Source organism: Nerophis ophidion, linkage group LG06 (assembly GCF_033978795.1).
Source record: "Nerophis ophidion isolate RoL-2023_Sa linkage group LG06, RoL_Noph_v1.0, whole genome shotgun sequence".
Taxonomy (NCBI): Eukaryota; Metazoa; Chordata; class Actinopteri; order Syngnathiformes; family Syngnathidae; genus Nerophis; species Nerophis ophidion.
In genome coordinates this window covers 57,073,563-57,088,990 of record NC_084616.1, presented here as the reverse complement: position 1 = coordinate 57,088,990, position 15,428 = coordinate 57,073,563, and the positions used below count along the sequence as shown (strand labels likewise).

Below are 15,428 nucleotides of genomic sequence, written 5' to 3'. Positions count from 1 at the left end.
CACCCGCCGCCTGGATCTGACGTTCTTGTCCCGCACATGCGCATTGATATGATGGGAATTTCCAACAGCTGAGAAGGCGTCGCTAGCTACGGCTATCACTTGTTTTAGGGTAAGACGAGCTGCTGCTGCCGCTCTTTTTCCTCACGGAACGTTCCATTAAAAGGCCATTTGAACGCTAACATACGCGCACTTAATCTCAGTGATGCTAAATAATGAACTGCTTACAAAATAGATACATTTCCATAAACTATAGCCTAGGAGCTAAAGCTAACCAACCAGCGACGCTGAAATGGGCGTTCACTGCTTTCGCTCATTTGGGGGCCCTTGCTACTGTTTTAGGCACAATACCAATGTGAGCAATTTGCAAAATGCGCAACCACATTTTGCAAATTTGTATAATGCGCAATCTTTTTGTAAATTGCTTCCAGCTATATATTTGAAAAATGTGTGGTGCACATTTTGCAAATCAATGGGCGCAAATACATGTTTTTGGTGTCAAAATAATTTATTAAAAACGTATTTAAATCTATTCATTTGTAGTCGGGACAATATAACTGAGTATTTCCCTCAAATCAGTCTACCCCTAACTAGTGATGGGTTGATGAGGCTTCATGTGTCGTTTCGACACATTGCAAAACTGTATTGATACTGTGTCACTAAACACTGACATCTGCTGGACATTAAAAATCCCTACAGGCAACCTATGGACCGACTCAACTGACACTGATTTTATGACCTGGTATATACAATAATATAAACCAAATCATTGCATTTCATTTAGGATTATTTCATATCTTCATTTAAATAAAAATATAGTTCTATCTTTTTTAGATACAGTCAGTAAATAATGTGAACTTGATTGTTTGATTGAAACTTTTATTAGTAGATTGCACAGTTCAGTACATATTCCGTACAATTGACCACTAAATGGTATGCACATGTATCATAACATGGAAATTTAAGAGAATGTGTTATGAATTAAGCTACTTGTGGACTGGGAATTTATTTATTTTATTTTATTTTTTTTTTACATGCGCTATGAATAGGCACTGATTGATTGATTGAAATTTTTATTAGTAGATCGCACAGTACAGTACATATTCCGTACAATTGACCACTAAATGGTAACACCCGAATAAGTTTTTCAACGTGTTTAAATCGGGGTCCACGTTAATCAGTTCATGGTAAAAAGTTAATGGGTCCCAGCTGGATTTGAACAAGTCCCCTGAGGAACTCAGCATGAAATATTACAGCCCTCCACTCTACCAACTAAGCTATCGAACAGATTGTCCTTCACTGCTTTTTAATGTAACCAATAGGATGTTTGTGTGGGTGGGACAATGCTAGAAACTTTGATAGAACAGGATGAAACGACAAGGAAATTAACACAAATACCTTTTTTTTCCCGATATACAATCAAAATTTTCCCACATGGTTAGAAATGATCTCTGACGACGATAAATGACAAATGACCATCGACAGAAGTGCGGCGATTCTGTTGGCAGCAGCATCTCGTTGACAGATGCGCTTCCTTATAAACACAGGTTGGCGCGCAGGTGCCAGCGCGACACAGTTCGCGTATCGGTCTGGTGACCAAAACAGCTAATGATCGATCACGTGACTTTCTAAGAGCAGTACGCGCACTGACACAGGGTTTCGCTCTATGAGCTCGACGCATGCGCCGATGCATCGTTGTTGCCGGACCCATCACTAACCCTAACCACTATACAGTTTACATCCACGACTAAACTACTACAACAACTTGGTTTACTATTTATAAAATATAATAATGTAGGGTTACTGACTTAACCATCCACAAAATCTCGTCTTAAATCTCGTCTTGCGATATGCAAATTGCTTACGCACAATGGAAATGACGTATAATTTGCAAAGTGCGCGAGATTGGTAAAATGCTTACAACACTACACGGTATATCTGCTCATGATTTATGGCTGCAGAGATGTTGATCATGCATGAGATTTAAACACATTGTCAAAATTGACAATGTGGAATACAAAAGTGAACGATTTTGATATCGTCTGCTAATTCATGTATTGGCTGTTTGATTGGTTTAGGGTAGTGTTTTGTAACAGGAATAAGTAATTAGCAATTGACCTAATTTATCTTAACTATCTAACAAGAATTTTCCCCAAATACTGTATTTATATTATTCATATATTGTTTTCCAGTGAGGGTTGGACTCCGCCAAAGCTGTCCTTTTGTCACCGATTTTGTTCATAACTTTTATGGACAGAATTTCTAGACGCAGTTGAGGGGCTACGGTTTGGTGGCTGCAGGATTAGGTCTCTTCTTTTTGCAGACGATGTGGTCCTTATGGCTTCATCTGGCCGGGATCTTCAGCTCTCACTGTATCGGGTTCGCAGCCGAGTGTGAAGCGACCGAAAAGAGAATCTGCACCTCCAAGTCCGAGTCCATGGTTCTCGCCCGGAAAAGGGTGGAGTGCCATCTCCGGGTTGGGGAGGAAACCCTGCCCCAAGTGGAGCAGTTCAAGTACCTAGTAGTCTTGTTCACGAGCGAGGGAAGAGTGGATCGTGAGATCGACAGGCGGATCGGTGCGGCTTCTTCAGTAATGCGGACGTTGTATCGATTCGTTGTGGTGAAGATGGAGCTGAGCCGGAAGGCAAAGCTCTCAATATACCGGTCGATCCACGTTTCCACCCTCACCTATGGTCATGAGCTTTGGGACACGACCGAAAGGACAAGATCACGGGTACAAGCGGCCAAAATTATTTTCCTCCGCCGGGTGGCGGGTGAGAAGCTCTGCCATCCGGGAGGACCTCAAAGTAAAGCCGCTGCTCCTCCATATCGAGAGAAGCCAGATGAGGTGGCTCGGTCATCTGGTCAGGATGCCACCCGAACGCCTCCCTAGGGTGGTGTTTAGGGTACGTCCAACAGGTAGGAGGCCACGGGAAAGAGCCAGGACACGTTGGGAAGACTATGTCTCTCGGCTGGCCTGGGAACGCCTCGGGATCCCCCGGGAAAAGCTGGACGAAGTGGCTGGGGAGAGGAATGTCTGGGCTTTCCTGCTTAGGCTGCTGCCCCCGCGATCCAACCTCAGATAGGCGGAAGAAGATGGATGGATGGATGGACTGTATTTATTTCTACATTACATTTAATTGCCCCCTCTTCACTTTTAAAACTCTGTATGGTTTTGGCTGTAACTGGAAGAATGTCTTTTTGTCTCAAAGACAGTGTTTTTCATCCTTCTTTGAGCCAAGACACATTTTTTGCTTTGGAAAAATGCGGAGGCATACCATCACCAGCAGAAATTGTTAAAAAATGAAACTCAGCAGCCGATATTGACAGTAAAAGGTTGTTGTCGCAAATGTTAGAAATTACTTAAAACCAGAACCGACCATCCATCTTTCCATTTTCTTCCACTCGTCCCTTTTGGGTTTGTGGGGGGTCGCTGGAACCTATCTCAGCTGCATTCAGGCGGAAGGCAGTGTACACGCTGGACAAGTCGCCACCTCATCGCAGGGCCAACACATATAGACAGACTGCATTCACATTCACACACTAGAGCCAATTTAGTGTTGCCAATTAACTTATCCCAAGGTGCATGTCTTTGGAGGTGGGAGGAAGCCGGAGTAATCGGAGGGAACCCACGCAGTCACGGGGAGAACATGCAAACTCCTCACAGAAAGACCCCAAGCCCGGAATTGAACTCAAGACTAATCAGGACCTTCGTACTGTGAGGCACATGCACTAACCCCTGTTCCACCGTGATGCCCCAGAACCAACGATGCTTCATATCAGTATAGCTCGGTTGGTAGAGCAGCCATGCCAGCAACTTGAGGGTTGCAGGTTCGATTCCCACTTCCGCCATCCTAGTCACTGCCGTTGTGTCCTTGGGCAAGACACTTTACCCACGTGCTCCCAGTGCCACCCACACTGGTGTAAATGTAACTTAGATATTGGGTTTCACTATGTAAAGCGCTTTGAGTCACTAGAGAAAAGTGCTATATAAATATAATTCACTTCACTTCATATATATAACTATAGCTCTTGTCTCAAAGTAAGTGTACTGTCACGACCTGTCACATCACACCGTGACTTATTTGGGGGTTTTTGACGTTTTCCTGTGTGTAGTGTTTTAGTTCTTCCGCTCCTATTTTGGTAGCTTTTCCTGTTTTGTTGGTATTTTCCTGTAGCAGTTTTAGGGCTGGGCGATATTGGCTTTTATTAATATTGCGATATTTTAATGCCATATTGCGATGTACGATATATATTACGATATTTTGCCTTGGCCTTGAATGAACACTTGATGCATATAATCACAGCAGTATGATGATTCTATGTGTCTACATTAAAACATTCTTCTTCATACTGCATTAATATATGCTACTTTTAAACTTTCATGCAGAGAGGGAAATCCAAAACTAAGTCAATTGACCAGACTGTATTTATTAAATACTCTTTATTCTCTCTCGGGTGACTTTTTAAATGAAAGAACAAATTAATAGTGTTGCTATCTTTTTGTAGTAACACTTCTTCAGCATACTTTGCATATTGCTGTTGTCTGCTGAATATCTTCCCACTTGAAGCCAAACCACCACCAGATGATGCTCTTTATTTTGGGCATTTATTGTTCTTCCTCCATTTGTGATCAGTTTCGGACCTTCTCTCTCTTGTATTGTCACAAGCTTCGCTCCACTCCGCTCTGCTTGCACGGCCTGTTTCAGCTTACGTTAGCCATGATGCTACCTCTCTGTTCGGCGAGCGTATGACGCTAAACACGCGACAGTATGTGACCTATGTAAAAAGGCGGGCTTGTTTTACATCTCTGTGAGAAGGAGAGACGAGAAGGAGTGAGAAACGCCAGTAATGTAATGCCCGCACCTAAAAGCAACTGTGTGAGAACATATAATCGAATATAACGATATAGTCATTTTCTATATCGCACAGAGACAAACCTGCGATATATCGTTTATATCGATATATCGCCCAGCCCTAAGCAGTTTCATGTCTTCCTTTAAGTACTATTCCCTACAGTTGCTTTGTTGCAGCTATCAATAGTATTTAAGTTGTTGCTGTCTTTCTTTGTGTTGACATTGTTGATTGTCATGTCATGTTCAGATGTACCTTGTGGACGCCGTCTTTGCTCCACAGTAAGTCTTTGCTGTCGTCCAGCATTCTGTTATTGTTTACTTCGTAGCCAGTTCAGTTTTAGTTTTGTTCTGTATAGCCTTTTCTAAGCTTCAAAGCCTTTTCTTAGGGGTACTCGCCTTTTGTTTATATTTGGTTTAAGCATTAGATACATTTACACTTGCATACTGTCGTCTGCATATTGGGATCACGACAAACCATGTTCCCACCTCCAGAAAGCAATTAGTTACCGGCTGCCACCTACTGATACGGAAGAGTATTACATGGTTACTCTGCCGAGCTCTAGACGGCACCAACACCCAATGGTACGTTATTTGTAGACTATAATCACTGGTTTGCAAAAAATATTTTAACCCCTAGTAGGTGAAATTAAATAATCTCCAGACTGTATTTTACGGCACAGCTGCGGCACAGTGGTTGAAAAACACTGCTGTAAGACATATTCCGTTCTTGGTTTCTTTATTCTTCCACTCACATCACATCCATCCATTCTATTCTGTGTTGCCTGGGTGAGCTGAAGCCTACACCAGCTGACTTTGAGTGAGAAGTGGACAGTCAATCACAGGGCACATAATGCTTGTATCATAATCAGAAATACTTTAATAATCCCGTTCAACAGCAGACAAACATTATAGGAAGACCGAACCAGATTGCTGACAGGTCTGCCAACTTCCGGCGCCCCTTACAAAAATGATGAGAAACAGGTAAAAGCTGAGAGGGGCATGGGTTTCAGTTTAAGCCTGTGCCCCCTGAGAGGGTGTTCAAGGCCAAGAAAAAAACAAAACTCATTGCCATTTTACATATAAAAATTTGTGGAAGAGGGAAACATCAAAGAACAGAAAGGACATTAAAAGAACAGAGCTGATACAACCAGCAACTTCTACACAGCCACAAAAGTTTAATAAAAAAAATAAAAAATACACTGTGGTGGCCTCTACGGGGTTCCACGCCATTGTCTGCTGACTTATTCCCAGAAGTGAATAACCGTGGTGGTCAACCAAGCCAAGATTGCTGTTGGGCAGCAAGCAGCTCGTATAGTCTTTGAGTACGCAGGGGGCCGAGATTTGCCTGCTATAAAGCAGATACGAGCCAAAAAAGTGGTATCAAGTATTATTCGTCAGTGGAGTTTCTAATTATGTCAAACTATCTTGTGCACCAAACCTCATTCTACATGACAAAATGGAGGGAGACTTGGAAAAGTATTGAGGCGTAGAAGTTCTTTGCGTATGGATGGGTCAAGGAAATTGGTATCAAGACTCCCAGATCAATATGCATCTGTTTTTGCTTGGTTAAGGTTGCATTTCATGATTAAACTTTGCATCTAAAGCTATGTTTGTTGCATAGTTGTTGTTGCACACACCATATACTAGTACGCATGTTTTTCCCATCTTGATCAAAATATAACAAGAGGTTACCATGGTTACCATGAATTGATTAATGTGTACCCCGACTTCAACAAGTTGAAAAACGTATTCGGGTGTTACTATTTGGTGGCCAATTGTACGGAATATGTACTGAACTGTGCAATCTACTAATAAAAGTTTCAATCAAATCAATCAATCAGGTGGGAATCTTTGGCCACCTCACGATTCGATTACGTTTCAGGAGCTACGATCCAATTAAAAATCGATTTATTGATGTATCTTTAATTTATGTATATTCATGCAGTTTTACATTTTCTTTTCGTTTCACTAAATAAGCGTTGATCACTTGCAACTTTTTAAAAAAAAATATATTTTTTTGAGAACATCCCATCCCATTTATTAAATTAATGGAAATGTGTGCAAAACTGGAACATAATTGCCTAATAAAGGAGCTGTTCGGATCTCTCAGGAATGTGGCTTGCTGCAGTCAACCAAATTTTAGAACTTTCTGCATTACTTTATTCACAATAAAGACATTGATTATCGATTGACGTTTCCTGATATTTTTTTTAATTTAAACTTACCAAGTTAGTGCTTTACGAAACACTTGTAGAAAAATATGTTTTAGGAAATACAAATGATATCAAGAGAATTCTCAAATGGGAAAAGATAAACATTGAAAGTATATCAAACAAACGTTTAACGAAGTGGTCACTGCAAAGTCATGCGTTCTTTGACTCTGCACCATTGAACTGGAGTGTGAGCGGCTTTTCTCTACGTCGTTACATAAAATGTTGCACTCTTCCACGACTCTGCACCATTGAACTGGAGTGTGAGCTGCTTTTCTCTACGTCGTTACATAAAATGTTGCACTCTTCCACGACTCTGCACCATTGAACTGGAGTGTGAGCGGCTTTTCTCTACGTCGTTACATAAAATGTTGCACTCTTCCACACTTCTTGATTACCTCCCAAGGACCTATGAAGTGTGTGACAATCATTGGTACTCTAACTTTAACTGTAACTTTAACTTCAACTTAACTGAATAAACGTGTATCCTTTTCGCAATTTGGATGGTTCATACAACCGAAAACAAGGCAATCATAGGGTATTTTTTTTCGAGAAAGACTAAATGGTGCCTACTACCCATTGACAACAGACGCAGGCTTGACTACCACATACATTTATTGAGTCGAAAGCGAGCTGTACATGACGTCATGTAAATCTAAGAAACAGACCAATACTTTACTCTGACTCACATTTGCATTTATGGATTCAAACCCACATCTTCTGAGTGTAGCGGCAGATGAGAAATGTGAGAGAGCTCAGTGCTTCCGACTAACATTTGTACACATTTGCTCTTACTTTTTTACATAATTAGTGATGAATTTCAATTATTTTCCTTATTTGCTAGATTAACAATAACTGACATCTACTGTTTGATTCATGTTGTGTGTATGTCATATGAATGTTCACATTGTTCTCTCCTTGTGTCATTACAGTTTGGAGCTGGCTCAGGAAAATCACACCATTAGGATTCTGACTTGATGAGTCCGCGTGACCTTGCATCACTGCACTTTCTGATTCCGTGGGATGTATTAGCTACAATGTTTTTTTTAACAGAGCGTGACGCAAAAGACAGTCCTCAAATCATCTAAAGCAACATTGGCTGGTGTCTCTGAAAATAAATCAGTGTTAGAGCCAGTAACAGAGATGCCCATTAGAAGACATCCATGCAGCCGGCAGCTAAACCACCACAACTGAGTGTGGCATCTCTTTGTGGAGGGAATGTCTTGCTGAGACTCATTTCTTCGTCACCCTCAATAACGTTATAAACGTTGAGTGTGTGCCGGTACATACAAACAATATTGATAACCCAAAATGATGCTTAAATGTGGCATCCTTGTGCAGGGTCTGCGAAGGGGTTGAGGCTCTCTCAAAAAAGGCAAACAGCTGACAATTAGGCTGCTGCATAAAATGGATGCAAAGTTAAAGGAGGACCTCTTTCGAAGGTATGTGGGGGCACTGGAGCGGCGCCTGGAAGATGGAGGGGGACTGTCTGTGATGGCAAATCCACATGATGGTGACAAAAGAAGACACAAGGACAGCGAGGCACTACTTTCCACAGCCACAGCGCTACTTGGGGCCTATCAGCCAGATCCAGGACAGCGTTTCCGCATGGTGCGCTTTTATGAAGTTGTTGAAAGTTCGCTCCGCTGCCAAAGAGGAGGCAACCTCAGGAGCTTGGAGAGAGCTTTCCACACCCTAGAAACAATCTGCACCAACCTTTTGCTCTTCCCCTGGAAGAAAGAATTCAGATGTATAAAGGTTAGTTTATTTCTTCAGTTTTTTTGCTGCTCAAAGATATGCTTCTTTCAATATTGACTTTTAAACTACATTTGTATTATAACTGCCTTTATTTTCCACCATTGCCATATTTCAGATAGTGGGTGCACCTTTTATATTCTTATTCTTGTTTGTATGATCGATCGATAATACATAATTTATAGCAAAGAGACTAAGAAACACTAATATTTAGTTGTCTCTATGTTGATCAAATCTTAACACATACAGTGCTATAGTTACAAGCTGCTATACTTTTCTTAACAGTGAGGTATAACCAAATTTTATCCACAATCTTCTCCTTAATTTTCTTTTAAACAGCTAGTCTATGTAAGCATTGATCATTTAAAGTAGAGATGCGAAAATTCTTGTCAGAGCAAATTTTTAATAATCGGATGACTGCCATAGTATTTTGTGTGATTGTGAGTTACATAATTTTGTTACTTTAAAGAGCAACTGCACTTTTTGGGGAATTTAGTCTAATGTTCACAATCATAATAAAAGACATAACGACGGATATTTTTCTTTAATGTATTCTAAATATTAAATCAACGTAAATGAAAGTCCTCTTACAGCGTAGCCAAAGGATCCACTATTTTGCCCATAAAACACAATAACTAACCATATAAAAATGTCAAAAATACTCCATTTACATTTCATGACTTTAATATTAACCAAATATTAATGATATTGTTATTATAAGCGTTAGCACAGATAAACTGTATATAGCAGCATCATGATCACAAGCTTGCATGTCCTTGACGACATCAAGTGGTAAAGTTCTTTCTCTTTTCCTTCATGTGTCAAACTTTATTGTACATTATAAGTCATGCTTCCCACCTGGAAAATAGAAGAACAAGGATGTATTCCGACAAGTTGGTAAACTTTAACAGCCAATTTAATCCCAATTTGTTGCCAATTTAAAGACGCCTGGTTCCACCTTGCTTTTCTTCGCAAAGGGGTTATGAGTCATTCTTGATATAAACGGAAATATATGAACATCCTAGCAGCCGGCCTCCTAATGACAGCAGATCTTTTCTCAGTAAGTGTTGTTTTATGATGTTCGTTGGCTCTCACAAAGTCTGCAGTGAGTAGTAATCAGTGATGTAGTGCGGTAAAAAATCGAACGTTGTGTTGCATTTTTTAAATTAATTTGGCGCGTATGCTTAAAATGGGCAAAATTTGTAAATATTAATTGTGATTATAAATGTATCCATTACTACATTACATATATATAACTAATATCATCTATAAAAGCTTAATGGAGGTGGTTGGATGTTTTTATAGGCAGAATAGTGCAGTTGTATCCGGACTGTAATTGCATTTTTTAATATTTAGAATGCATTTGAAAAATACATCCGTTTCATAATGATTTTGAATGATAGGCAAAGTTCCTTGAAAAGTGCAGTCCCCCTTTAAAGATTACACGTTTAGTAATTTCAGCAAGAGATCACTCAGCCATTGTTGTTATGTTAGTTCACCTTACTCTCTGCAATATTCGGTACATCTGAACATTTGGAAAATATGTGAATCTTACATGACCTTTCATTATAAAATAGATAACAATATAGTTTAACGTCACGCTGAAAGCACAATAATAAGCATTTTATATCTTAATTCTTCTCTGATGTCAATCAAAAGTTAGCGTTACGGTTGACCGCTGAACTCTAATTTTACGGGTTTGAATGCAAGAGAAACTCCAACAGCTATGCGGTGTGATGCATTGTGGTTCTTTGTGACCATGCATTGGTAGTTTAACCAGTTTTGAACACTGAGCAAGAGCCTCTCCTTCAACAATGTATTTTTAGTTATATTTTTTTAGTACACATTGATAATACGATTCAACTGTTTTTCTCTTACAGACTTTCACTGGCCCATATGTGTACCATCTAAAGGCCGCAATTTCTGACGCTGAACTCCGATCTCTAATGCGCACAATTGGCTACACCTGCGACCATGACTCCCAATTCTATTTTCAGGAACATCCAGGAGGCTCGGGTCATCTCCGCCAGTTGGCTTTTGAGCTCTTCCTGGCCCAGGCAGAATGTCGTCTTTTGGGAGAAGTAGTGGCACTGGCCCGCGGTTCCGCATCAGAGTTGGAGGCCCTGGAACTCCGCAAGGGCTGCCGAGATGATGCAGCTGGCTGTGCTGAAGCGCTTCGCAGACGTGACAGCCTTGGGGCTGATATGGCTCGCCTATCTGTGCAGCCTCTGGATATTGAGAGGCCTCATGTTCCCCACCTGAGGCGAGGTAGCCGACCGTCAAAGTCTGTGGATGTGACAGATGGGGCAGGTCACTGGCACGCAGCAGTTAGTAAACCGATTTTGAAAGCCTCATTGAGTCTGAGGAAGGAGCCTCTGTTTGTGGATGCAGAAGAAGATATGAAGGATGAGATCATCAGACCCAACACCTCGACATCTCTTTTCTCCGTTGCAGCACCCCCGTCCTACAGCCCCATTGCAGATTTCTTCCCCACGCAGTCACCCCCCCTCGCTGATGCTTACACATCCTACCATCTCTCGTCATTGGATGAGATTGACTTGTACACAGAGCGAGGCGGGGGTGGAATTGGTGGAAGACAAACCCCCTCACGACCTGCGTCCCGAGAGCCTCGAGACGCCAGAGATGGGTGGCTGCTCAAAGCCCACGGCAGTGTGAAGTGCCAGGGCTGTGGGATGGGCTGCTCTACGATCGCCTCCTGCCAGAGGTGTGATGTGATACTGTGCGCTGCCTGTCACGATGTTGAGCCCGCTCCTTGCTGTAGCCTGCAAGACTACCACGCCAAATCTCCACGACCACTGGATGGATATATTCCTGTTAAGGAAAAGCTTTCTGTCTACTCAAACACTCATTCCTACTCGCATCTCCATCCCCACCCCCTCACACTGACCCATTCTCACACCCATTCACACCCTCACTCCCAAATGGTGGATAAACCTTTGCTGTCTACTAAGTTGTTCCCAAGCAAGTCTGCTGCTTTGACGACGCCAAAGGGAGGAACGAGTGAGCGCATCAGCATGGGGGGATCGCGATGCGGGTTTTGCAACAAGCCAGGTGCATCTCACACCTGTGTGAACTGTTCTAAGGTGTCATGTGACACATGCATGGGCTTATATGCCAAGGATATCTGCACACGGAAGAATCCCCAGCACATGTTTGTGCCCAACCATCAGCTCAACTTTAAATCTGGCACCATCTCTCACATGGTGTACCGATGATCCAGGTATAGGCTTTGCTTCTCTGCTTTTAGTTTCCTCCCTTAAAAGGCAACATAGCCTTGCATTGATGCTTACAATCACTTGCAATCTCCCCTTTTAGCTTTTTCAACTCCATACCGTGTATTTTCTCTCTTTGTTGGTTAGGCCATCATGTTTGCTCAAAGTTCTGGCCTTTTTTTTACTGTAATACTTTATTTTGCCTTGCTACCCACTCTTTATTAGTGATGTGATGTTGTAGCACTTTTGCTCTCTACATGGGAACTTAGAGTTAAATACCTTCTAATTACAAATTCCATCCAAAATTATACATACTTCTAAGCTAAAAAAAAATCATCAAATATAAATAAAGTATATGATATATGTATGTGTGTGCTTGCATGCACCTGTGTGCTAGCACTTAAAATACCCAAGCGGGGAAAATTACTTTTTAAAACTTGAAAATAGTGATAAAAGATACACTGGAAGTTAGTAACCTAATAGTATATATTTTAATCTCTAGTCTGTAGAACAATGTGAGACTTTTGAAAAGATGAAGACTAAGTTGGAAGTACTGTACTGTATCTCAAAATGACTGACTGAGACAATGAGCAGATGCCATATTTTATTTATGAAGTCATGCCTTGTAAATGAACCCCCTTTGTTTCTGGCTGACGTTTTACTGCTGCTATTACCTTGGGAAGTAAAAAGGTTGACCTCTTTTGAGTAAATAGCTTGTTTGTGTGTGTGTGTGCGTGTGTGTGGCAGTGTGTCTGTTCTAATTCCATCCAATCCACGTTAAATCCAGTACGATCTCAGAACTTCTGTGGTCCAGGATGCTGCATTATCCCCTCACCAGAGCAGATGTTCCCTGTAGTCTCAGGTGAAGTCAAAGCAAGTGTCAGGGACACAAATTGAGTACATGCATTACTTCAGGCATACTCTGAATTGTCTTAAAAGGTGTAAAATGGGAAAATGTCTGATCTGTCATGCTTTCTGTCTACCTCAAACTGCTTAACAGAGTTTGACTTTGCAGTCTTTGACTACTCCCTGAAATGTTAAAAAAAAATTGTACATATTATATATCCTTGGGAGATATACAAGAGAACGCTGATTACGTATAAAACTTGGTTATCTTAACAGGTTTTCATTACCAATCTAACAGTGCATGTGAACAAACCACCTGTATGTGTGATGCAGTATAATACTGCAGTAAAGGCTTCCCATGCCACATTAATAGTACTGTTGAATCAGTACTATTCTCGTTTTAGGCCGAGTTCTGAGTCCATGATCTCTTAGAACATTGCGCATTCGAGAACAAATCACTACTAATGACATGTTTGATTAAATGTGACTTAGTGAGTTAAATGCATGCTTTTTTGACTGGTGACTCCGAGGGATTCATCATTTGCAAATGTGCAGCAGAGACCATCACAAGTACAAACTTGTTCAGAACATAAATATCAGTAAATATCAAATATTTTACTCTAAATGTAACTGAAACGCTGCCCAATAACACTACATATTAATTATCACTTAATTGCTGCTGCTCTGCACTCGGGACAAGTCACTTGATGGACAGTTGTATAAATCCGGTTAAGGAAAAGCTCTTGAGCTGTTGTGGCGGCTTTGACAGGAGGCCCACTTAATGGGTGCAGTTTGTTCTGCTGCTGACAGATGGCAACATCCACCCACGTTAATGTTAAATAATATAGTGTTAAAACATCTATTTGAAAATGTTATATCCTGTGGCCTGTGATGTCTGTCAACCTTATTTGGTGCACATTTTACCTGTCATTTACTATAATCTGATTTGAGAAAAAATCCAAGCACATTTTAGCTTCACAAAGGCTGTTTTTTAGTGTGTCCGGCTGGTTGTCATTGAAGTTTGTATGTTTAGTAGTGGTAATGTGATACTTTCTTGTGTCCCTCTCAGGCTATTGGTTTGAGCTCATACGCACCAGCTTCTGCATAGCCTGGTTCTCCAGTTATAACCATCATCAGCAATGTCAATGATGTATTGATTAATTTATTGAAACCAATTTGTACCGCACATTTAGTGTTTAGTTTTCACATTACATTTAGTCGTTTAAGTGCTTAAAATTCCGTGAGTTAATGCAGTTTATAAATGTTGGTTATTTTGAAAGTTATGTTCTCTTTGGAAATTAACTCCATTGCCTTACATCATTCATCTGCCATTTTTTGTAAACAATATCTGCAAATGAAATGCACGCGAGTGCGGATTAATCACCACACAGTGTTTCAGAGATGCCTCTTGGTGGCCATACTCGCATGATGGTTGTAAGTCAGTAGTGATCAGGCTTTCGTTCACCATAAGACCGTGTTAGGGTATGATGTTTGATTGAACAAACTTGTTTGTATTCCCTCCCTTTAAGAACTTGAGGTTTGTGTTGTCTTTTTCATACAAAAAAAAAACTTGAGATGTTTTGCTTCTGCTGGAGTGATTGTTGAGATTTATTTTTAAAAAATCAACTTCAATTATTTTAAGCAAAGGAAAACACTGTATCACTGATGTCTTGAGTGACCCGAAGTGGTGTGCAATCATTGTTTTCATCAGACGCCTTTTAGATGCTTTAAATTCTTGTTTATAATTTATATCGAGTGTATATATACACACACTTGTGATAGATACATGCACATACATTTAGTTGTTTATTGTGAATCCTACCAGCAACAATGGTGACTTTTAGAAGGATTGCAACCGGGATGATATTGCCAAATGAAGAACAAGGATAGAATCCTGTGATTTGTCCTGGATGTCTTGTCAATGTCCCAGATAGTAAATGATATGATTTTGCTAGAGTATAGACTTGCCTGTAGATGGAAATCTTTATATGAAGTCTAGAGATCGACACCTATGACAAAAACTGCCCCGGCACACCAACTGACACGGTTCTAGACAGCAGACTGCTATTTAGGTCACTAAAGGGCTAAACAGTTTTTAGGGTTGCTGCTGGGTTGGACTATTGCGAAATATGTACTTGACATACACCACTGGACACTAATTGCGGATGTTTGGAAAAGCAAAAGCTTTGTTATTTTGTGGCATGGAATACTGTATTACATTTTGCTGTTTGAACACAATTGGTTAAAGGTTGACGCTCCTTTTAACTCTCTGTGTGGTAATGGTATATACTGTCAGGCTATCCTACCTGACCCACTCCTGGCATGCTCTCTACAAACTCGTGCCCCAAAACCCTTCCCACTCCCCAGACCACCACTCTTCTCTCCCCACCCACTTTGGCACTGGAGATTACTGCACAATGTCTTTAGGATCAATGTGTGGTCACATATGAGCGTGGACAGGGAAAATAGCCAAACTTGTTCATCAGTGAAAATATATGTAAACTAATAAAGCAAATGTAAATGATATTTTA

At 40.8% G+C, this 15,428-nt stretch overlaps 1 protein-coding gene across 2 annotated transcripts; it reads left to right on the top strand.

The window, feature by feature from the left end:
• Positions 1–9: 9 nt before the first annotated feature.
• On the top strand, positions 10–12,761 carry spata2 (spermatogenesis associated 2). 2 transcript variants are annotated; one of them, XM_061904392.1, is made up of 3 exons: positions 10–109; positions 7,996–8,821; positions 10,816–12,761. In XM_061904392.1, the coding sequence occupies exons 2-3, from the start codon at positions 8,471–8,473 to the stop codon at positions 12,052–12,054; spliced, it is 1,590 nt and encodes a 529-aa protein (XP_061760376.1). In that variant the 5' UTR covers positions 10–109; positions 7,996–8,470; the 3' UTR covers positions 12,055–12,761. The 2 variants fall into 2 exon arrangements, with proteins under 2 accessions (XP_061760376.1, XP_061760375.1); XM_061904391.1 differs by having other exon boundaries at positions 10,699–12,761.
• Positions 12,762–15,428: the final 2,667 nt, after the last annotated feature.

Bases quoted from the DNA above. Each gene is read 5' to 3' on its own strand.
- spata2 (XM_061904391.1), top strand. From the start codon at position 8,471: ATGGATGCAAAGTTAAAGGAGGACCTCTTTCGAAGGTATGTGGGGGCA. The intron at 8,822-10,698 runs GTTAGTTTATTT...TTTCTCTTACAG, and splicing joins AAGAATTCAGATGTATAAAG to ACTTTCACTGGCCCATATGT.